General features: G+C 40.9%; 1 protein-coding gene across 3 annotated transcripts in view; it reads left to right on the forward strand.

Moving 5' to 3' along the window:
* Positions 1 to 25,538, forward strand: part of LOC109918314 (L-threonine ammonia-lyase) — a 46,831-nt gene that overhangs the window by 19,038 nt on the left and 2,255 nt on the right. Inside the window, exons 4-10 of one of the 3 annotated variants that reach the window (XM_048616413.1) lie at positions 4,003 to 4,244; positions 6,426 to 6,591; positions 9,121 to 9,217; positions 11,822 to 11,897; positions 14,959 to 15,084; positions 17,052 to 17,219; positions 18,866 to 18,923. In XM_048616413.1, the coding sequence (XP_048472370.1) occupies positions 4,003 to 4,244; positions 6,426 to 6,591; positions 9,121 to 9,217; positions 11,822 to 11,897; positions 14,959 to 15,084; positions 17,052 to 17,219; positions 18,866 to 18,923 (933 nt within the window). Of the gene's footprint in view, positions 1 to 4,002; positions 4,245 to 6,425; positions 6,592 to 9,120; positions 9,218 to 11,821; positions 11,898 to 14,958; positions 15,085 to 17,051; positions 17,260 to 18,865; positions 18,924 to 25,538 lie in introns of all 3 variants that reach the window. The other 2 variants (XM_048616414.1, XM_048616415.1) reach the window with 2 other exon arrangements.

Genomic DNA, 25,538 nt, shown 5'->3' on the forward strand with positions numbered 1-25,538 from the left:
TCTGATGAAGGGTCTAGGCCCGAAACGTCAGCCTTCCTGCTCCTATGGTCTGCTTGGCCTGCTGTGTTCATCCAGCTCTACACCTTGTTATCTCAGATTCTCCAGCATCTGCAGTTCCTACTATCTTTGACAAGAAGTGTTTGTCTTCAGAAATACTCAAGTAATAAATGTATGCGCATTTAAAATTAAATATAAGAAGTATATTTTAATTTCTTCGAGAAACAAAAGCATAGACTTTTCCATGTTATAATCATACAAGTTTATTTGGAAACATTCTATTATGTGTTATAAAATCACCACAGTAATCTTCTTTTCAGAATCTAATACCTTTCTGACATCCATACTAATCAAACAAGACAACAGTATTGTTTTAAAACACAATATTGTGACAACTTGTGGTATGCATGCAGGAGCATGTCTGGTTTTGTGACATCACACGAGAAGTAGAGATGAGGGTTCTGTTTTCTTCTCTCGTATGAGCTTGATTTTGCAGTGTTGTGCATCAGTGGCTCATATCTTTCACAAGCCTGCAGACTACCCTTGCTATGTATTTACTGGGTGATGTGTATTCTAGATGTTGCGCTTGGTTCACTCGCCAAGCTGGTTCATTGTTCTGCAGATGGTTCATTACCCTACTAGAAGTTTTAGGAGTCCCCTGTGACTACTGGGCATCAGAGTTAACCCACATCAACCCTACGCCATCTGCTAGCCTGAATCAAAGACCCGTTACCCCTTATGGACAGAACTAACGTTATATACAAAATTCCTTGCGAAGACTGCAACAAATATTACATTGGACAGACAGGAAGAAAATTGGCCACAAGAGTACGCCAACACCAACTAGCAACAAAAAGACACAACCAATACTCACTCATCTCCATCCACATGGATAAGGAAAACCACCAGTTTGGGAAACAACAGGATCCTACGACAGGCCAAACAAGTGCGGGAATTCCTAGAGGCCTGGTTCTCCACTAAGAAGGCCATCAACAAACACATCGAGCTAGACCCTATATATACTCCACTGTGAAGGAAAACCGGAAGCGAGGTAACCTAGCTCAACGGACAGCGTTTAAATACCAGGCGGGAAAACACGACAGCACTTCATCAGAGGATGCACTGATGATGTTACCCAGCAGGGTAATGAAACATCTGCGGAACAACGAACCAGCTCAGTGAGCCAACCAACCACAACATCCAGAACCCGAACTACAAATCTACTCAAAAACCTTTGTATTCTAGATGACTGGATTACATCAGAACAATGCAAAAGTGCCTCTAGTTCTTTTTTTTAAATTCATTCATGGGCAGTGGGTGTGAATGGCTGGGCCAGCGCTTATTGCCAACATAGAGTCATAGAGCTCTACAACACGGAAACAGAGCCTTCAATCCCACTCATCCAGGCCAACCAGATATCCCAACTTAATCTAGTCCCACTTGCCAGCATTTAGCCCATATCCCTCTAAACCCTTCCTATTCATGTACCCATCCAGAAGCCTTTTAAATGTTATAATTGTACCAGCCTCCACCACTACCTCCAACAGCTAATTCCATACATGCACCACTCTCTGCATGAAAAAGTTGCCCCTTGGGTCCCTTTTACATCTTTCCCCTCTCACCTTAAACCTATGCCCTCTAGTTTTGGATTCCCCTACCCTGGGAAAAAGACCTTGGCTATTCACCCTATCCATGCCCCTCATGATTTTATAAACTTCTATAAGGTCACCCCTCAACCTCTGACGCTCCAGGGAAAATAGCCCGTCTATTCAGCTTCTGCCTATAGCTCAAACCTTCCAACCCCGGCAACATCCTTGTAAATTTTTTCTGCACTCTTTCAAGTTTAACAACATCTTTCCTATCACAGGAAGACCAGAATTGAATGCAGCATTCCAAAAGTGGCATAACCAATGTCCCCTAGAGCTTTAAAACATATCAAAAATTACAGGAATTTCAACAGACATGTTCACAACTAAGTGCTCAGATCCCTTCCAAAATTAACTCACCCACAGACTTAAACAATCAAGCAAGTTTACACGGATCACTTACCAGACTAATGTAATTATGTAGAACAATTAAACTACTGTACATTACAAGCTAGAAAACCCTCATGAACCATACTTTGTGAAATACTGGCATAAATGATCTACAAACTGTTGCTGGAAAACTATAGTATTAAGGTAAATTTTCTATTCAATACATGATAACAGCAGAATTGTGGAATATTCTGTCAATGTGATTTGCACCTGATGAACTTGTAAGAGGTTCCAGGATTTGCCCTCGTTTAAGATTGGAAGTGAGATAAAGCACTGGATTGGGCTGTACGATAGGATGTTGTCAGTAGGAGTAAAATATCTGGAGAATCAGCAGTTGTTAAATAGATATAACTGGGATTTAAATTAACCTGGCAATTTAACAGTAAATGATTACCTGTAACAATAGAAAATTTTTGCAGCCCAATTGGGGTCATATTAAACTTGATTACTAAATCAAAAGGTTTTAGTGAGCAGGAAATGGGATCAGTGGACAAGGGGTAAAGTGACTCAGCACCTGAATTCACTGAGATTTGACAATGAAGAACATTGTTTAGTTGGCATCCCATAACATCCTTCTCAGAGGACAGCAACGCAACGTATCTGGCTAGAGGCATGGTCAGGTTCAATGCTGTGTATGCTGCATGAAAGGTTTCTGGAGTAGGTGTACAGGAAGGCAGAATAGCTTGTTAACGCTGCCCCGGGAAAACTGCACAACAATCCCACACATCAGATTGTTGGCATATTGCAGTGTTACATTCATGGGCTATTGTGTGTTGCTGGCAAGGCCAGCATTTGCTGCAAGTCTCTTGTTATGGACCAGACCAAATCTCCTCAAAATATATTAAGAAGAGAGCCTAGACCCCAACTTTTTCCTATTCTAAAAGGCAATTTGATTGGTCAAACTACCAGGCTTGAAGCAAAACACACTTTATTCTTACACTATATTTAAAATACAAACAAAAGAAAGAAGAATTGAAATAACTTAATGCTATCAGAAAACGTAACAGAATAATAGATTATTTAACTACGAAACAGCAACTGTTCCAATATAGTAACATCCCATAAACACACCCTCTGCAAGGGCAAATTCAGTAAAATAGATTATCTCTCATGCAATTCTAGCAGCAGGAAGAGAACCCAAGCTTTCAGCGGTAACAGAGAGAGGAATAACAGCTTCCACATCCACCTTCAAGACTCCAGCAATTATTGAAAGTTAAACTGAAATCCTGGTTCTGTGGGAACTTGACCCAACCCCTTCATGCTGCTTCTACTATTCCAACTTTAAACAAAAACCCAAGGCCTTGCAAGCTGTTTATTGGCTTGGAGCAGACCGCTCATCTCAACCTCGCTTCATAAAATCTAGGACGAAATATACCTCTTTAATGCCATAGTATTGTCACACCTAATTGCCTCTGAATGATTGACTTGCTAAGCCATTTCAGAAGGTAGTTAAGATTCAACTACATCATCACCAACCTGGAGTCATATATAGATCAGATTGTGTAAGAATGGCACATTTCCTTCCCTAAATGGCATTAGTGAACCAGATGGGTTTTTACAACAATGTATGATAATTGTCATGGTCACCACTACTGAGACCAACTTTATATTCCGGAATTATTAATTGAATTTCAACTCCATCACCTGCCATGGTGGGATTTGAACCCATGTCCCTAGTGCATTAGCCTAGACCTCTGGATAAATAGTACAATGACATTACCATTACTCATTGTCTCCCTCACCCTGAAAAGCCTCTGTGCAGCTTGAAAAGTTGTTTCTTTAAAACCTTTGTAAATAGACTTCAGAGAGCAGGAAGAATGGTAGTTGAGAGAATCTATTTGGGCAGGAAGAGGAAGGGGAATGTGCTTAATTGAATAGCTTTTTTAAAGTGCCAGTACATGTAGGATAAACTAAATGACTCTCCATTTGCACTATGTGAGTCAATGAGCTGTTCTGTTTCATTTTGCAGGAACAGCAGAGGAAGGGTGTGATCTTGGCATCGGACAACAACTTCTCAAAGGCCATGGCACACCACGCCACAGAGCTCCACATCCCTGTCTTCATTATTGTGCCTACCAACACCTCACCAGGCAAGGTGAAAACATGCCGGGAGTACGGAGCCTTGGTGATTACCTACGGAAATAGTGTACAGGATTCCCAGAGCCATGCAAAAAAACTGGCCACTGAGAATGGCTACCTCTATCTGCAAGAGTGAGTTACTAACTTGTTCTTGTTTCACTCTTATCTGTCTCTAAGTCACAAATTTCTGGGTCAACACCTATTCCAGGACTCAAGGTCAGAAACAATCTTGGTTGACACTCCAGTGCAGTACTGAAGGAATACTATGTTGTCAGATATGCTACCTTTTTTCCGATCTTCTTGCTCCGGTAGATGTAAAACATCTCAGAGTACTATTCTGAAGAAGAAAGGGAGAGGTCTCCCTGATGTCCTGGTCAATATTTATCCCTCAATCAACATCTCAAAAAACAGATTATCTGGTCACTATCACATTATTGAAGTGTGCTGCATGCAGTCAGGTTGGCAGGTCTCATGCATTACAAGTGTGACCACACGTCAAATGTACTTCATTGACTGTAAAGCACTTTGAGATGCCTGTGGTCATGATAAGTGCTATTTAAATGCAACTGTTTCCATTTTACAGACATTAAAATGACACAACCATTAAAACATGTCAGATTTTCTAATAATCCCAGTGGAAGGAGAAAGTCAATCATTTGGAAATATAATTCTCTGTAAAATATTCTTTGCTGCTGGATCAGGAAGACATCTTGTAACTCAGGCTTTTTAAAATTGACGTTTGTGAGAGGGGGTGGAATGTGGCAATAGAGAATTCTCATTTCTGAATACTCTTTGGCTAAGGAGACCCAATTGAGATGTTCACAATTCTGAAGGAGTTTAATATGGTGTACATGGACAATTTCACATTTTCAGGTGAGTCCAGAAGAAAAGGCAGTTACTGAGTGAGCTATTAACAGTTCAAGTGCAAAATTTGGAGGATTTTGTTCCTATTACTTATTCACTGGATGTGGGCGTCGATGGCAAGACCAATACTAATTGTGCATTTCTAATTGCCCTTGAGAAGTTGAGCAGCCTTCTTGAATCGCTGCAGTCCATTTGGTGTAGACACACCCACAGTACTGTTAGGGGTTTGCTGTGCGATCTTGACCCAATACAATGAAGGAACAGCAATATATTTCCAAGTCAGGATGGTGTCTGCCTTTAAAAGATAACTTGTGGGTGATGTTGCAAGGTGAAAACATGCTGTGGGTACAGAGCCCTGGTGATTACCTACGGAAGTAGTGTACAGGATTCCTGGAACCATGCAAATAAACTGGTTACTGAGAACGGCTGCCTCTATCTGCAGAATTGCCTTCTAGGTGGTAGAAGTCGTAGTTTTGGAAGGTGCTATTGAAGGAACGATGGTGTGTTCTTCACACAGGGAGTGGTGAGAAGCTGGAATAATTTTTCAGGCTGAAGCAGAAAGCCTAGATGCATTTAAGGAGAGGCTTTATGTAACCTTGGCCGTTCACCCAACTGGGCCTTGCCAATGTTTATACTCCACTGAAAGAAGATACTTGAGGGATCTGATGAAAGTGGGATTTAAGGTAGATAAACAGGAGGCTGGAAGAACACAATAAGCCAGGCAGCATCGAGAGGAAAGGAGAAGTCAATGTTTCAGTTATAACCCTTCTTCAGTGGGATTTAGACTGGTTGGACTCCCATGGCATATGTACAGCAGCATGTGGCAGTTGGACTGAATGGCCTGTTTCTGTGCTGTGGATTTGATGTAGAATGTTGTTGCTTGTGCCCTTGAGACACATGTTGTGCAATACAGGTTGGTACCTTCATCAATGATTATAGTTATTGATCAAGAATGTTCTTAAGGACTAAACGTTCTGAGCCTTTGTCATAGTTGAGGTACCTCCTCCACTGCCAGGATCTCTGGAAAAGACATGAGTGCACATGATTTCCCAAAGGGACACTAATTCAACCAAGAAATTCTCACAACTTACTAAATGGAAACGATGTCCAGGTATAGTGCTGGGGGTAAAATCATTCACAAAGACATCTTTACACAAAGAGTAATGAGAATATAGAACTTGCTACCAGAGGGAATGATTGAACTGAATAATATGACGTAATTAAAGGCAAGTTACACAAATGAAACAGGGAGAAGAGAATATAAGATTTTGATGATAGATTTAGATGAAGAAAGAAGGCAGCATGATGGAGTGGAGCATTAACACCAACCACACCTGGTTTGGCCAAATGGCCTATTTGTGTGACTCTTTGTGAAATTAAGGTATCTGCTGTTGATGTGAGTTATCACAATTAGTGGAACATTGACTATGTTGTGTGTCTTTCTGACAGGGAGGACAGCGCACCTTACTTGGCAGGACTGGGCACCATGGGGCTTGAGGTTTTTGAGCAGGTAAACAAGCTGGATGCCGTGATCCTGCCAGCAGGAGGAGAGTGTAATCTCCTGGCAGGGGCTGCTGCCCCCATCAAACATCTCAATCCGGGCATTACAGTCATTGTAAGTTAAAGCAAACTGGCACCCTCCCACTGAATTCAAAAGGAAGTTTGGGGAGGAAGTTAACATAAACTTGGGTTAGGAGATGGGAGTGAGTTAGTGGAGTTTGAGGGGAGTTGGTGGCTGAATTTTAAGCTAATCACTGCAAAGAGCTTTAGAATTATTGGGAATGAAGTCAGAGATGGGCATCAACACAAAACCGGCAGATTCATGTTGGTCACGTATCTTCCCCACCCATTATTCAGTAGAATTGATCATCCCATGTGTTGTACAAAGGGTGAAAAGTGGAATTCTACGTTTTATGTCCAATCTGCGAAAGCCAGTGCAATTTCAGTCCCTATGAGTGGATGATGTCTTAACCAATTTTACATCTTACTGGGGGAAACCAGCTCTTGAATATATAGACACCATAGTCCCAGAAAGCCATAGGATTATATGACCGCTTACTCACGAGAGAGAGAGCTCTCTAGTGTGTTTAACCTGAGGGGCATCACGCCGCAGGCAAGGGATGAGGTTGAGAAGGCAGGACCTTCACGGTGACATAGTTGGTGTGGGATTTGAACTCACTTTGTTGGTGTCACTCTGTCTTGTAAAGCAGCCAACTCAGCTAACTGATTCCTCCTTGAATATTAACTCCAATGAGTGCCAGTTGCTCTATATATCTCTGGAGTATGTCCTAGTTTGTTCTTAAAGGAGCCATCATTTACAACATTGTCAATCTAGTGTCAAAATACCTCCTGGAACAGATCAGTATATTTTTTTTAAAAAAGAATAGGTATCGGCCATTTGGTACCTCTTTTCTGTTCTGTTATCCAATATGATCAAGACTGCTCCAATCTTCATCTTATCGCCACATTCCCCTGCCTGGATCCTCCTTTGTGAATCAAAAATCTGTCTACATTTTCTCTAACAATGGCCTTTAATTCCAAGTTTAGAACACCACTCTATCTCTTTACCAGTACATGTGACATCTCCATTAGCCACATCATTACAGGTACCCCGAGTGTGCCTGAAATGGGTGCTGGTCATTTTACATACGCAAATAAGGGACCTGACATCTGATAGAGGTCCTTTTTGCAAAGTTGGACTTTGCATGACCACAGGGTGGACAGAGACCTGTTATGATCAGTTCTTTCAGATGTCTGCCAGCTCAGACAATGTTCCTCAAAGGGACTGCTGGACACTGTCACTGAAATTATAAGTTTTCATATATTTTTCTTATGTAATTGCAAGGCTGAGATGAATGGGAGTGTGCTGACAACTCTGAATTAAATTGACAAGCTAGTGCCAGCTATCACTGCCCAGCACACACACCCTGATCCCTCCCTCAACTTTAGACAATCGAGTTCCCAACTCCAGATTGAGGACAGATTAATAAACTAGGTTTATATTCCATGGAATATGAAAGGTTAAGAGGTTACAGTTCTTTAGCATTTTGAAAGGAATTAACAGGATAAACAGAAACCTTTTTCACTGCCGGGAGTCTGGGACAAGGGGACATCCCTTTCAGGAGGGAAGTTAACAAACCGCTCTTCATATTGAACATAGATGTGTGGACCTACCTCTCATGAAAAGCAGTAGGAGCGAACTGAGTGAATAATTTTAAATTTGAGATTGTTCAATTTTTACTAGCTAAGTGTATTAAGGATGTAGAGATAAGATGGTTGGATAAAATTAGGATACAGCTTTGGCAATGATCTAATTGAAAGGCAGGTCAAGCTCGAGGATTTGAATGGTTTCCCCTTGTTCTAATGAGTCTAAGATGACTCACACATATTTTGATGGGATATGGGCAGTGCTGGTATCCGCAATTAACAATGAGATGAGTGGCTTGCCAGAAGTCCACCGCATTATTGTGAGTCTGGTGTCACATGTACACTAGATAAGGTACGGTTCCCAGATTTTCTTCCCTAAACGACATCAGTAAATCGGATGAGTTTTTAGATATTTTCAATCAACCTGTTCAGAGATATTATGACACACTTTTGGAGCAGGTGAAAGCAGGCCTTCTGGTTCAGAAATAGGGACACTACCACTGTGCCACAAGAGTTTCCAGATGGATTTTTACAAAAAGCAGTGTTTGTTAGAGTTAACTTGCAATTTGAGATTTTTCATTCATCAAATTTAAATTCTACCAGCTACCACAGTAGGACTTGAATTTGTGTATTTAGAGCATGAACCTGGGTCATTAGATTATTCGTCCAGTGATATTGCCATCACATCACAATCTCCCATCGTTGGGACTGCAGTAAGCTCAGCAAATGAGGCTAGCAGGCCAGTTTCCTGAGGCTTGCTTAAGTGTCAGATTGACTCAAAGCAATTGGCTCAGGATAGGCAAGTGAAAACAATAGTGATAATATAAGTAAAGCAAAATCTTTGCTGAGCAACCGGAGAAGTGGAATTAATTAAAGGAGTATCATAACTAGGCAAGATTGTTCATTTTTATCAGGGTTGTGTCTGATTCCTCTTTGTTTGTGATTTTGTTTTCTAAGAGAAAACAGTGATACCTGGTTCTGTCTTCTTCACTCACAGGGTGTGGAGCCTGAGAGTTATTCAACACTTCAACAATGCCTCGAGCTGGGACAACCTCCAGCAGACTCAGCCTGCACTAGCCACAGAATATATGGAGGTAAATGACTGGGGAAAATAACTATGAGCCAGACTGACAGTGGATTTTTTTTCCCAGAACTAGTCATAGATCAAATTATGTAGCGATCACAACATTTAGCCCAAACTGTCCATGTCAGCATTTACCTGCCACATGAGGGAACCAGTCCTGATCTCATATCTCTTGGTTCCGTTTTCCTTCATCCACCTAAACAATCTAATTGTGGATAATATCTGCCTTAACTACTTACTTTGGAGTGATTTCCACAGTCTCATGGAATTTTGTGAAAATTTTTTCCCCTCTGAGATCTGCTTTGAGAGATGCATTTTGGTAACGATCAGAAATATCTAAGGTCAGAAATGGGCATGTTCGCTGATCATTGCACAATGTTCAGCATCATTTGCAGCTCTTCAGAAATTGAAGCAGTCCATGTCTAAGTACAGCCAGACCTGGACGATATCCAAGATTAGCATGATAAGTCAGTCATGTCACACAAGTGCCAGGCAATGACCATCTCCAACAAAAGAGAATCTAACTCTTGCCCCTTGACATGCAAAGGCATTATCATTGTTGAATTCCCCGTAATCAACATCATGGGTTGGGGTGGGTTTACTATTGACCGGAAACTGAATTGAACTAACCGTAGAAATACAGTGGCTACAAGAGCGGATCAGAGGCTACAGATCTTGCAATAAGTAACTCACTTCCTGACTCCCCAAAACCAAAACCTGTCTAGTATTTATCAGAGTGTAACAGAAGATACCATACTTGCCTAGATGAGTGCAGCTGCATGAAAACTCAAGAAATGTGACACCATCCAGGAAAAAGCAGCCTGCTTGGTTGGCACCACATCCACAAGTGTCCACTCCCTCCAGCACCAATGCTCAGTAGCAGCAGTGTGTACAATCTAAAAGATGCCCTGTAGAAATTCACCAAGGCCCCTAAGACAGCACCTTCCAATCCCACAACCATTTCTATTTAGAAGGACGAGGGCGGCAGATTAATGGGAACACCACTACCTGCAAGATCCCCCCCGCCCAAGGCACTTACCATCCTCACTTGTAAATATTTCATCGTTCCTTCAGTGTCACTGGGTGAAAATCAAAAGGGAACTCTCTCTCCCTTACAGCATTGGAAGTGTATCTATACCAAATGTGCTGCAATGTGGAGGTGCCGGTGTTAGACTGGGGTGGACAAGGTCAGAAATCACAGGTGAAGAAGGCTTGAGGCTTTGAAAACTTGTGTGATTTCTGACCAAATGTGCTGCAGCAGTTCAAGAAGGCAGTTCACCACCACCTTCACAAGGGCAATTAGGAATGGGATTTAAATGCTGACACAACCATAGAACATAGAACAGTACAGCACAGTACGTGCCCTTCAGCCCACGATGTTGTGCCGACCTGTTATCCTACTAAGATCAATCTACCCTGCATGCCCTACATTTTACTATCCTCCATATGCCTATCCAAGAGTCGCTTAAAAGTCTCTAAAGTATCTGACTCCACTATCACTGCCAGCAGTGCATTTCACATGCCCGTCACTCTCTGTGTGAAGAACCCACCTCTGACATCTCCCCTATACCTTCCTCTAATCACCTTAAAATTATGCCCCCTCGTAATAGTCATTTCCGCCCTGGGAAAAAGTCTCTGACTATCCACTTTATCTATGCCTCTCATCACCTTGTACACCTCTATCAAGACACCTCTCCATCCTTCTCAACCTCTCAACCAGTGATGCCCACATCCTCAGAATGAATAAAGAAATGTTGCCTCATAGTTTTCAACCATGGACAAGTTCAAGCTACTTAACTGATCCAAATAGCAAGACAGTCTCCCGAATTTTACACATGAATTCTACTGAATCTAATGAATCGGCTTGTAGCCAATGAGGCTCCTCAGCTGCTGGAACATAAACATGCCTCACCATGAAAGGTGAATGGTACAAGGAACATATTGTATCTTGCATTTGTAAGCTGACTGGATCAACAACACCAACCTGAAGTTTTTGACACAGGTTAAGCTGAAACTTCCATTATCTCATTGTGAATGGGAGCACTTACAAATCAGTGCTCACAGTCCCTGATACACCAGCCAAGCCCCATATCTGTGCAGCTAGAACATAACCCCAACTGTAACAACTCAATGAAAAGTTTCCTGAGATTTAATAAAGTTTATGGGGTTTTTTGTTTGACCCAGGAGATTACATGACTGGATAGGGAGTGCATCTACTATTTATATGCAACTTTACAAATTAATAGAGAGACCTTAAAATTCTGATTCTTGTTTCTATGGCAAGGCCCTTCTTGCTCTCTATAACTTCTGGCCTCTTGTATATCTGCAACTTTCATTGCTCCATCATTGGTTGCAGTGCCTTCAGTTCTGGGATTCCTTCCCTAAACCTCTGGTTGCCCTACATCTTTTCTTAAAATCTGTCATGATTTTGGCCAGCTACTCTAATGTCTTATTATGTGGCTGAGTGTCAAATTATGTTTGAAAACACTCCTGAGAATCAGTGTTTCTTTTTAAAGGCATAAATGCAAATCCTTGTTTTGTGTTGAATAACGATTAGTGATACTAAATGCAGAACTTGCACATCAAAGTTCAAAGCTTTCTCTTTATTTCACAGAATTGGTCAACTCTTCTTTTGGCAGTAATGCCTTTCAGATGACTAAGAAACTCATAGATAAGGTTGTTACCGTTAAGTAAGTATTAAATTATTCCATAGGAATATTCTTAATGATGGTTTACACATTCAGCAAAGGGTGTCTTGAATTAATTTTATGTGAACTACTATCTCATTGCAACAAGGAACATAGTCCTATAGTGCTGTACCAATTACACCTACTAATTAGCATACTCACTATATACTCATATTATTTGCACATCAATATAATACAATGTAACCTTTAGTTGACAGAGCCGATATATATAATATATACATACATATATACTGTTATTGCCAAAAATGTGCTGTTCTATATATGCTAGTTTAGCTGTAAATGAAACTGACAATCACTGTGAAGGTTTATAGGTTGAATACATTTTTAATCATAGTGGTCAATGCACAATGTTACCAGCCTACCAGTTACATCCCTCACTTGATGCGCTCAATAAGTCCTTTAACGATGCACCCGGTAAAATCTATTACATGCTAGTTCCCCTCCGACCATACTCTATCACCATTGTTTCTGGGCGAAAATCCTAGAACTCCCTAACAACATTAAGGGTGTACCTACACCACATTGACTGCAGCAATTCAAGAAGGCAGCTCACCACTGCCTTCTCAAAGGCATTTAGGGATGGGCAATAAATGCTGACCCAGTCAGTAATGCCCATGTCCACTGAAAATCCAGTGGTCTAGGCAAGTGATTTGGAAACACAAATTCAAATGGGACCTGGAGCACTTAAATTTTTGAAACACAGACATACAAAATAGAGCAGAAGTAGACCATTTGGCCCCTTGAGTGTGATTCATTATTCAATAAAATCATGGCTGATTTGTTTATGTTTCGAAAGAGGAAGCATCCTTTCCACATCCATATCCATGTCTTCAAGACCTAAATCCCATGGAAACATACCCAGCTTGTCCAATTATATTCTGGCACCATGGTAGTGTCCCAACCTCTGAGCCAGGAGACTTAGGTTTAAGTCCCACCTGCTCAGAGATGTGTAATAACATCTGTCAGCAGGTTGATTCGAAAATGTCTCAACAGGAGATCAAAATAGCACAAGATGTATTCAAGATCTGGTCTTGACAATGTCTGGTATAACTGAAACGGAACATCCTTACATTAACGATTTTTTTGTGTAATGAAGAATAGCATCCCATTAGCCTTTGTGATTTTATGTTCAATCTGCACCAGAACTCCTAAATCTCTCTGCATCTCAGAATTCTGCAGTCATTCTCCATTTAAATAATACACAGCTTCTTTATTGTTCTTGCCAAAGTAAACAATTTCACACTTTCTCACAATAACTCCATTTTCCAGATTCATGCCCACTCATTCAACTTATTTGTCTTTTTGCAACTTTCTTCTGTTTTCTTCATGACATAGTTCCTACCTATCTTGATGTCATCTGTGAAATTAGCTACCTTGCCTTTGCTCCCCTCATCTAAGTAATTGATGTAAGCTGTTAAATTTGACATCCTAGCACAGATCCTTGCAGAACTCCACTTGTTGTATCCTGCTAATCAGACAAAGACCAATTTATGCATTTTTCGTTATCTGCCAGCCAGCAAATATCCTACCCATGCTACTATGTTACCCCTCACCATGAGCTTTTATTTTCTACAATAGCCTTTGATGTGGCACATTATCAAATGTCTTCTGGAAATCCAAGTATGGTATATTCAAAGCACATGTTACTCCTTCAAAGAACTCCAACAAATTGGTTGAACGTGATTTCCCTTTGATAAAAACATACTAACTCTTCTCAATTACTTTGGGTTTTTCTAAATTAGTTTAAAAAGATCTGGAATTAAAAGTCTTGCTTCATACTGAAACATAAGATTCTTAAGGAACTTGATGGGGAAGGCATCAAGAGTATGTTTCCCCTTATAGGAAAATTTAGAAGAGAGAGCAGAGTTTCAGAATAAGGAATCACTCATTTGAATTGGGCTGAGGAGAAATTTCTTCTCTGACAGTCATGGATCTTTGGAATTCTCTGTTTAACAAAGTTCTGGAGTCTGCGTCATTGAATGTATTCAAGGCTGCGATAGACAGGGAACTATAGGGAAGTCGAGGATTATGGGGAGAAAGCAGGGAAATGGATTGAGGCAAGATCAGATCGGCCATGAACTTATTGAACGGCAAAGCTGATTCAAGGGGATGAATGGTCTACTCCTGCTCTTACTACCTGTGTTTTCATGTATCAGTAATGGTGACCACGTAGCTAATCAATTGTCATAAAAATCCAGAGCCCCTCATAAAAATCCCATCTGGTTCATTAATGTTCTTTAGGGAAACAAATCTGCCATCCTCACCCATCATTATAACTGCCCAATAGGCAGTACTTAAATATACTGCCTGTATGTGATGTGAAACATGTTGTTTTATCACATTGGAGTGATTTCCCTTTAAGAGCTCAACATGCAACTGAGACAAGTACTTGGATGTTGTCACATGACTACAGGGTCTCTGCACTGCAAGACTCTAGACACAGGCTGTGACTGAAGAATGTACTGTTCTATATATATATATTACTTTAGCTGTAAATGAAACTGACAATCACTGTGAAGGTTTATAGATTTATTTTGGATTGATCTTGCAATTCTGGAAGTACTTTTTGAGCGTGGAATGTTACAAAGCACTTTACACCCAATGATGTACTTCTACAGTCACAATTGTAATGTAGGACACAGAAAAGCCAATTTGTGCACAGCAAGGCCCCATGAAAGGCAATGAAATAAATGACCAGGCAATCTGTTTAGATGGAGTTGGTTGGGGGATAAATATTGGCCAGAGCACTGGGAGAATTCCAGCGCTTCCTTTGAAGTAGTGCACGTGAATTTTTACATCTACCTAAGAGTGCGTTTGGGGTCCTCTATTAAATGCCTCATGTAATAAAGAATGGCTATTTTGGCAAAAGTACCAGAGGCCTGCAGCACCTATCAGACTGCATTGAGAAAGAAGTCAGAGCCTCTAGGAGAGAAAGGAAATAAATGAGACGAAAATAAAGAAGCAGGGAATTAAATATCGGAAGTTGTCTCTTCCTCCTTCTGTGAGAAACTCTTGTCTTTAATAAGGTGTCTCTGCAACTCAGGGTGGAGGACATTCTACTTGCTATTCTTCGCCTGATGGAGTATGAGAGGGCCATAGTGGATGCTGAGGGAGCTATAGGCCTTGCTGCTGTGGTTGCTGGGAAGCTACCAGAACTCAAAGGCAAACGGTAAGAGTTTCCTCGGAACTATGGCACCAGTTTATCCAGTGATGTGCATTGTTATTGAACATTTTCCTCAAAGTAGATACAAGTTTGAAATCTCTGCAGGAAAATTAAATCCAAATCTTCTGTATAATGTTGCCCAATGTTATCAAAGGATGATACAATACAGAAGGAGGCCATTCTGCTTACTAAACATCTACCATTGCAGTTCTGAGGAAGGGTCACCGGACACAAAACGTTAACTCTGTTTTTACCTTCACAGATGCTGCCAGACCTGCTGAGCTTTTCCAGCAACTTTGTTTTTGTACCATTCTGAAACAGTTCCCACTCTCACAGTCCTTCCCCATAGTTCTGTATTTTTTTGTTCCCCTTTCAAGTATAAACACACAAGTTACTTTTGAAGGCAAAGGGCCCAGCTCCCTCCATGACTCAGCTGTTAAAGTTGACACATGGTTGAGCCAGTAGACCAGCAGATCGTAGCTACCATTTGTGATTTCAGCTGGTTTGCTAACTTTAGTTTTCAAAATGGATTCTTAAAATTACTCTTACACTTGTTTTATTCCCTAGATGGCAGCTCGTGCTTGAGAGAGTAGTTAGTGTGTGAACTTCGCTACCACAAGGGAGTAGTTGAATGGATAATGTGGATTTAGATGGACACTCGATAACTACATGAAGGAAAAAGGAATAAATGATATGCTAACAAAGTTGATGAACAGGATGATTGTACAGAGCATAAACACCACCAGAAACCAGATGGTTAAATTTATCCATGCTATAAATTCCATGTAATTCAATATAACATTTTATGTAGATTCAGTGTACTTTTTTCGCTTCTGGGTGTGGCTTGATTCAATGAGTTCCAAAGCTCAATTGCTGACGCCAACAAAGTCTGCAAAATGGTAATTGTTGCCTTCATTCCATAAATAAATTTAAAAGACATTTAGGTACTTGTTTTCTAAGGCGTGTATGATCTCCTTATCCATTTCAGCAATATTTACTCCTTCATGCTTAACTATAGAGAAGTTTGTTTGCCAATGACTTATCCATTCTGCAAGTTTATTAATGTCTTCCTATGTTTTATTACAATTCCCCTCCGTATTAACTACACTGTGACATTCCTTTTAGAATCTATTTAATATTAAGCAATGCACTAATTTTTTCTGTATCCTCTGTCTATAATTTCAAAGTCACTTGATGTCTGTTGAGATCTATGTCAGCCCTTTACAGAATTTGTAATTAAATCTTTGTATCTCCTTTACAACTATTTGATTCTCCAGGCAGATAGTGATTTCCTTTGAGAGGCTCTTAATTGTCTGGATCACTGTTAATACCCAAGTTACAATTATAACCTTTAGCAAATTCGGCTTAACTCTGTATCAGAGACAGTGTTGTGATCATCAAAATAGGTGCTGAGCCATTGATATGATCAGTAGAAGACCACTAGGGGCAGCACTGTGACTAATAGAAGAGTGGCTTTTCTTCATTAGTATTGTTTGGATTTGTGGTAGAGTTCCTGGCTGACTGTACGGTTACTACCTAGTTTCACATAGTTCTGGTGAGTTAGTGCATACCAGCTCTAAATTCTGGATAACCCCAAAGGATAATTGTATCAGTTGGGTATGATTGTATTCTATCATCTCACTCCCACATGTAGAAGGATCTAAAATCTTCCCACTATTCAGGCTAGGTTCCTGAAGTTTTGTTTATCCAATTATGGATGGTTATTCACACAACCATGGAACATCCAGTTACATGATTATTCACTACAGATTCTGCCACTGCTTGAAGAGCATAATGTATTGCCTGGAATCCAGATTCCGTCAGAAAATCCAACAAAATGGCATCAACTGCTAGGAAACCATCTGCAGAATCATTTCCCCTCTTTTAGGATTAAAGGATTTTGACAGTTTAAGCTGCAGGTCAACTTGCTTGATGTAAATGTTTACTGATTGGTCACGTGATCTGTCTTCCAGAGTGGTCGTTGCTCTATGCAGTGGCAATATAGACGTTCCCCTGCTGCATCAGTGCCTAGACAGGGCACTAGTAGTGGATAACAGGCTGTGCAAGTTCTCCATTCAACTGACAGACTGTGCTGGAGATCTCACGAAGCTGCTTGAGATACTTGCACGTGAAGAAGTGCAGTGAGTACAGAGAAAGCACCAGAATTATTTTATAAATGTGGTTAGTTCTTTGTTTATTTATTAAAATATATATCCATGGAATATTGACATTACTACATGAGCAGCATTTATTGCTCATTCCTAGTTTCCCTAGCGAAGGTGGTGGTGAGCTTCTTGAACTGCTGCAGTCCATTTGATGTAGGTACACCCACAGTGATGTGAGGGAGGGAGTTCCTGGATTTTGACTCACCAACACTGAAAGAACGGTGATATATTTCCAAGTCAGGATGATGAGTGGCTTGGAGGGAACTTGCAAGTGACGGTGTTCCATGTTTCTGATGCTTTTGTCCTTATAGATGGTTGTGGGTTTGACAGGTGCTACCTAAGGAGCCTTGTTGAATGTGTTTTATAATTAATTTTACTGGGTGTAGCGGTTATCTAGTTCCCAGAATACTAGTCCAGGAAATGTGAATTCAAATCCTATCATAGGCCCTGAATCTTGAAATAACAAGCTAGCATCAACAAGTGACAATTATCTTGTCAGATTGCCAAACAAACTCATTCACTACCCCCTCAAGGGAAAGTAACCTGCCACACTTACCTGATTTAACAAGGTGTAGAGCTGGATGAACACAGCAGGCCAAGCAGCATCAGAGGAGCAGGAAGGCTGACGTTTCTGGCCTAGACGTGTTGCCCACTTTCTGTCCTGTCATGGTATAGTGTGAGTTTAGATATGGGTAGGAACTACATTCTTTTTATTAAAATACACCCGTAAACAGAGACCCACATATATGCAAGCAAACAGACATCGACACAAACATACAAAAATATAGGTACATATAAACACCGACACTGATCCACACAAACACATAGGCATAGACCCAAGCTTCACCACGAATATTTGCAAATGATGGGTAACTGCACAATACAGACACCTCACTGAAACTCCCAAATATTTAAGCTACAAAATATGAAAGCAGCATTCTGAAATAGCAGACAGTTCAGGTGATGGTCAGCCATCAATATACCAAGATCTATTATGGTATTTTACATCTTAAAAAAGGACATGCTTTTCACAACTTATGTCACCAGTGTCTAATTACAGGGAGCAATGGCAGTTACGTCTAAAGGATTATGAAATACTTTCAATTCCAGGAAAGCTACAGAAAATAATTGTTAGTAAAGAATTTTCTTTTTATAAGATAGTAAAATGTCTGCATGTATTTGTGCATTGTGTGGTGTTTGTGAGTATACAAATACTTTTTATAACTTACCAATGAATAAAAGCTTTAGTAGCCATCTCATGGGCCATTTTAGGGAAGAGTTGTTCTTGCAGTGGCGTGTAATGTTATCTCCAGGCCAATGTTGACTATTTAACAGAACTAAAATGACGTACTGAACAATGAATGTTTGCAAAAAAAAAACCAGACCTTGATTGTCAGATCCCTAGGCACCCATAATTCACAGATTTCACTCGACATCGGTCATTGAGTTAGCCTCTCTTTAATATAAACCATTTGGCCTAATCCCATTCCTTCCTTGCTTCCAATACTCTTCAACATTCCTTTTATTCAATACTTGTTTCTTTCAAAGAAAATTTATGAAGTCTGACTCTCATTGCTGTCTTCTATTCATTGTGTTTTTTATCCATCTCTTTCTTGGCCTAGCGTGCTGAATATTACTCAGGAACGGGCTTTTATCACCTCAGATATCTTCGTTGTTAAGGTGAGAAAGAATTAAAGGTTAAGGTCAAATGAGTTTGTTATTTTATTGTCAAACATTCCTTTATTCACAGATTGTACATTGTCCCCACTTAGCTCTGACTTTGAATGCTGAATGGGCACAGGGTGATGTGCAGATGTAAACTTAAGAAATTTCTATTGGGTAAAGACTAAGGAAGTTAAATTTCATTGGGGATTGAGGGACACAAGAGAGTTGAATTGTCAGTAAACTTTAATTTATTTTGTACAGAACAATGAGTAAGGCCAGAAGTATTCGTGTATTATAATATGCAGGAAATTGTTTAGTGTTTGTTAGGTCAGAGTATTGAGGATTGTGGAGCTTTGGCAAGGAGAATGAGCTGAAATACAGATGATCTCATAGACAGGCAACGCTGGATCAAGGAGCCGAATAGCCTAGTATACTCCTGATGTGTTAAGAGTAGCACAAGAGAATAGAAAAATTTGAAAATTCTGCCAGCGTAAATCTCACACAGTTAGACAACGAATATTGTATGAAGAGCTGAGGCAGATTATGACCAGTTCTGGATACGCACTCACAGGCTGAGAGCACACATCAACAGTCAGAACATTTTGGGAAGCAGATTGTGTCACATCCATGGAAAGGAAATGTTCCTCCTGGTCAGCAGGGGGTGTTTTTGGTACACAGTGAGGCTGAGTATGGTAAGAAGAATTGAAATATCCACTTGTACATCTCTCCATCCTTTGTCCCAATATTGAAAGCCCTGCCTTCAACTACTTGGATTTTGCATTCTAGGATTCCCTATTTTAACCTTTCTGCCTCTCTATTTGCCTCTCCTCCTCTGAAACCCTCTTACCCTTGAAACTAAACTCTTTGACCAAACATTCAGTCACCCCATCCAAGCATTTCCTTCAACTCAGTGTCCTTTGTGTTTTTTTGTTGCACCTCTATGTTTAATGTAGGAAAGGTTTCCTACATCAAAGGTTTTGCATAAAAGTAAAATGTTATTACTGTGTGAGGATGTTTTACTCTCTGTTTCATGCTGTACCTCACTTGGGAAGAGTTGAAACCACGACAGAGGGAACTTTAGCCCAAGTTGAGCCCATCTTGCAAATGAACTAAAATTGTGTATGCTGGAAATGCAGACCTGGCACTAGACGTGCTGGAGACAAAGCAGAGTTCATTGCTTAATCCTGCACTGCAAGGCCAATCTTAGCTCTCAGCAATAGCATTTCTTAAGTGCCATTCAAAGCAAACCTTTCAGGGTAATTTCTGTTCATTTCAGTAGGCCTCTTGTGAGCACTGACTACTGACATGAAGTCCATAGTGACTAAATCTCACACTGTCCACCCTGACAAGCCTACACACTCTGATCAATCTACACACTGTCCACACTGACCAATCTGTATATATTGGTCACCTTGCTGTCTCCAATCTTTGATAAACTGTTGTCTAAAATTGTTGCCTCATTGCTATATCAAATTCCTAGTCTGGTCATTAAGAAAATTGTTAGGATCAATGAATTAATGAGAACAAGGGTTTAAACTTTACAATCGACCCTTGATCCTCTGAGGTTTACACCAACAGAGACAGTGCTGCTGTTATAGGTATCCCAGGACTTTGTAGCCAATCAGTGATCATGCTGTGCTCAGCCAGCTTCCAGTTATAAATATTGTATAACATTGGTCTTGCATGAGGAAACGGAATTATTTAGGAAAATACTCTGTTCATAGTTCCCAAAAGAAAAATGAATATATTCATTACAGACAGGGGAACGATCATAAACAGGATGAAGTAATTTCAAAGGTTTAAAAGCAATTTTTCTGGGCACATCCATTAGACTCAGTATTGCTGGTCAGCCTAGCTGCATGATGCCAGCTGGGAGTGTTATGAGAGGGCCAACAAACTATGAATTGACTCACTGTTTGAGGAACAAGCAGAGCTGACATTTAAAGGAAAAGCTGAACTGTAAAACCCAATCCAGGGTTGATGAACAAACACATATATATACCTGACTTCATAGAATCTTAGGGGCAAAACCTCCCAGATCAGTCTGGGTTTGATACAGTCTGGTCTGTTCTGTGTGGTTCCTTCCAAAAATGTTATGCTCACCATTTACTTATCTGCTGAATTTGTATATAGTTTGATGTTGTATTCTGGTAAGTGGACACTCTAAATGTGCTTTCTAGCTCTCAGGTGAGTCATGTGATTTCATTAAATATGAGGAGGCCTAATTAAGCCAAAGCAAACATTCCATCTCTCCCTAGAGCTTCAAACAGAACTTTGGGGCAAGCCTTTCTGCTCAAGCTGAAAGTTTGGAATCTCTGTGTCATAAAATCAAAGGAAAATGAAATTTCAATGGCCTCATCAGAAACACACAGTTCCTGAAACGACTTAATCCCAGTTATGTTTTGGTTGTAAATCCTCAAATGAGGCTCAGCAAAATCTGTGGAGCAGATAGGTGGAGAGAAGACAAGTCAGGGAGGCGGGGATGAAGCTAGTAAAGATGAGTGTAGGTAGGAAGTTGGGATGGGGGTTGGTCAGTGAGGAGGGAGGGGTGGGTAGGTGGGAGGGAAGACGGACAGGTCAAGGATGCGGGGATGAAGCTAGTAGAGGTGAGTGTAAGTACCCCCACTTCCTGCCTACACAATCCCCACCCCCACTTCCTACCTACACAATCCCCACCCGCACTTCCTACCTACACAACCCCCACCCGCACTTCCTACCTACACTCACCTCAACTAGCTTCATCCCCACCTCCTTGACCTGTCCATCTTCGCTCTACCTATCTGCTCCACTATTCACCTTCTATCATCGCCTCCCCCTCTCTATTTATTTCAGAGCCCCCTTCCCCTCCCCCATTTCTGAAGAAGGGTCCAGACCCGAAACTTCAGCTTTCCTGCCCCTCTGATGCTGCCTGGCCTGCTATTCTCCTCCAGCTCCACACCTTGTTATCTCAGACTCCAACATCGGCAGTTCCTGCTATCTCTCAGCGAAATCCGTGTTCTGTCACTTTTGTTATTCGGGCCTTCTTCTCATCTGGGATTGACACAAACTTAATACAACATCTACAATGTATTCCATACACAAGATACACTACAGGAACTCATAAAAGCATCTTTGAGAGCACCTACCAAACTCACGACATCTACAACCTAGAAAGACAAGTGCAGCAAATGCATGGGAAGACCACCACCACCACCTGTAGGTTCCCCTCCAGGCCACACATTGTCCTGACTTGGAAATATATCACCATTCTTTCCGTGTCACTGGGGAAAAGTCCTGGTACTTCCTTCCTAACTGCACTGTGGGTATCCTTATGCCTTGAGGACTGCAACAATTCAAGAATGCAGCTCACCATCACCTTCTCAAGGGACAATTAGGGGTGAACATGAATGCTGGCCTAGCCACCAAAACCCATATACCATGATCAAATTAAGAAAAAAAATTGGAGCCAAAATGTTAGGAGATCATATCATGAATAGTTCTACTTCCAGTAAAAATGATAATTGTTTTCCTACCATCTGCAGGATTTGGGATCTTTTGAATTCCATCCCACATGGACAGCAGGATCACACCAGATGGATAGAAATAATGGATAACAGATGATGTCCACATGGTTGCCAAAGCAACGGTTAAATAATGAAAATAGGGGCTTACTCTGACAGAGGAGCCATTTTGCTCAAAGCAGTGCAAAGCTAATAGATTAGACCCAAATGCTGGACCTAGTGCAATGTGTGATTAACTATCATTCATGGACTGACACAGTCATAGAGTTAGGCATTAACACACCCACTGAGCTACTCTCAGGGCCAGTCCTCACTGAGACATTTGAATATTAACACACATGTTCTTGTTGTCTCAGGAATAATGTGACAGTAAGTCAGTCAAATCTTGAAGGCTAAATTTTCTACCTGTTTTGCTGAACATCACAGAGCAGAATCCCACAATTTTGTAGTTCTTGTAAAATTCCCATGGTAAAACACAATTGAAAAAGTGCAGGCAGAGATGTCTCCCAAAGGAATCTCACATTGATTCACTTGTGGAGCCTGCAGTGATGGTCTTGTTCTTGGTTCTTTGACATTCTCAGCAGCTGAATTTTTTTTTTGTTTGTTGCACTCTGGATACTGCAGTTTTGCAATACTCAGAGGATTTAATGTGGAGTAAGTCCAGCTGGTGTTTTCCCATCCAGCTGACACAAATTTGGCTGCACTTAGTTGCTGTGTAACAACATATATCACTGGTGTGTTCTCACACTGATTAGCTACAGATGGGATTACACTGTTAGCATCTGGAGTCTGAATATTCCACAGCTTCAGGGCTAATATTCCGCCTGTAGCTGTGGCCACCATTTTATAAAACCTTTCTGAAAATTTAATCATTGAGTTCCCCATAGGTTAACTGAGGTGACATTTATTTTAACCAAACTGTTCGGAGGAGATTGTGACAGCACAGTCAACCTAGTGTCATACCTCCTGAGGAAATGATCAACCTGTGTCACATCCATTGAGAATCACAGCAGCGTTACAGTACTGAAGGATGCCATACGGCTGTTCCAACAAGCATCATTAGCCATTACTAGTAGAATGTGTGCTGTAGCAGGGTCACTATGTAACATATGCTGCTGGTGTGGCTGTGTACGAACACCCTGTTGATAAATATCTTAATAAGAATATTGGAAATGCAAACGTAATCCACTTTGAACTTTTCAGAGAGAGGTCAGAAATGGTGACAAGCTTGGAATTGCGATGAAGGAATCCATATGCAGAAATCATTGAAAACTAATGTCCAGTTGCAAAGTTTAACTAAGCAGACTGGGGAAAGTTATTCTGCAAATGATAAGAGGTCTGTTTAGACCCACTTGCAGTACTAGTTCCTGTGAAGTAAAGGGTTAACTATATCTTTACTCTAAGAATAACTACTGAGCATATGAGTAAGTAGCTGTGTCACAATGATGTCAGATCACAGGAAACTGGGCTCAAGTTAGTAGGTTTCAGAGATATTCTCTCTTCCCATCCCCTCTGTATAGTTTTATTTAATAAAGCCCGTTAATGTACATTTATCTGAGTGTAGGCACTGCACCTCAGGAAGAGTAAACTGGTCTTGGAGGTTTTGCAATACAGGACTATGAGGTCAGTCCGCATAGACCAAGTTTATGTTTACCCAAATGTTGAAGATTAAAGAGTGATCATGTTTAAGATGATTGTTGCTTTATGTCCCACCCTATTGGGTGGTTACTGTTAGGGAGCCTTTACACCACTCCATAAGTGACTTCTTTTATTTATAATTTCTCCTTTCTAAACAAAACAATTTCCACGTCTTTTCTGAATTGAGGTCATCCCCTTTTGTTCTGCTAATACTGTCATTAACTAACAGAATCACACCTCCACCTTTTCTTGCTTCCATGTTATCCCCAAATGTCCTATCTTTCAAGATTCAGATCCCAGTCCATTTAACTACACAGCCATGTCTTTGTAATGGCTACCCAAGCATACGTATTCATTTCTATTTGCACTCTTAGTTCATCTATTTTCTTGCATGTTACATGCATTCAGATACAGAGCCTTTAGCTTTATCCTTTTATTCTCTTTGTAAGTTCTAGTCTTACCTATTGGTTGACTATTAGCTTCATGTTCTCTATCTCTACCTGTCTTGGTCATTTCCAATATTAATGGCCTTTTTGGCCTTGACTCTACACTTTTGATTTACCATGTCTTCCCAAATTTGATCTGTTGCCCCAGTATTCAGTTTAAAATCCACTCTACTTCTTTAAGCATGGTTCAGCTGGAGGCTGACATGTCAGTACTGATCCCACTTGCCCCAATACTGGTACCAGTAACTGGAATGCACTCTGCCACACCAGTCATTGAGTCATGCACATGTCTCTCTAATTTGATTTTCTCTATGAAAAGTTACACATGCCTCTGTGCTCTGGAAAAATGCAGCGGTTATGACCTTGGAGATTCTGCTTCTTAATTTGGTGCCCAGCTCCTCATATTAACTATGCAGAACCTCCTCCTTTGTCCTGCCTATGTTGTTGGTACCTACAGCAACCGTGGGATCTTCCCCCTCCCACCCTCAACTTCCTGTCCACTCTGAGCAGATGTCCCAAACCCAAACACAACCGTCTAGATTCATGCTCTTTGCCGCAGAGAACAGCATCAATCCTTTTCACCATACTGTCCCCTACTGTCACTACATTCCTTCTAAATCACCATCCTTCCCTTGAGTGGTTTCCTGTATCATGGTGCCATGGTCCATTATTCACCCCCCTGCATCCTCACTTATCCAGACACACTGAAACAATCTCAAACCTATTGGACAATAGCAAAGGCCAAGACGCTGTGCTCTGGGCTCTTTCACTGCATTACTCACAAACACATTTTCATGTTCTTGAGCACTGACCAAATCAGATGATCCAATCTTAAGAGGTGTGACTGTTTCCTGGTACAGGGTAAGTTGCCTCAATGCTAAGCTGCACTGAGTTGATTGGGTTTAAATGCTCCTGTCAAAAAAGGTCTAGCTGACTCATATAATGAGGTAACAAGGTGCAGAGCTGGATGAACACAGCAGGCCAAGCAGCATCAGAGGAGCAGGAAGGCTGACGTTTCAGGCCTAGACCCTTCTTCAGAAATGGGG

The sequence above is a fragment of the Rhincodon typus genome, chromosome 34 (genome assembly GCF_021869965.1).
Source record: "Rhincodon typus isolate 14 chromosome 34, sRhiTyp1.1, whole genome shotgun sequence".
Lineage (NCBI taxonomy): Eukaryota > Metazoa > Chordata > Chondrichthyes > Orectolobiformes > Rhincodontidae > Rhincodon > Rhincodon typus.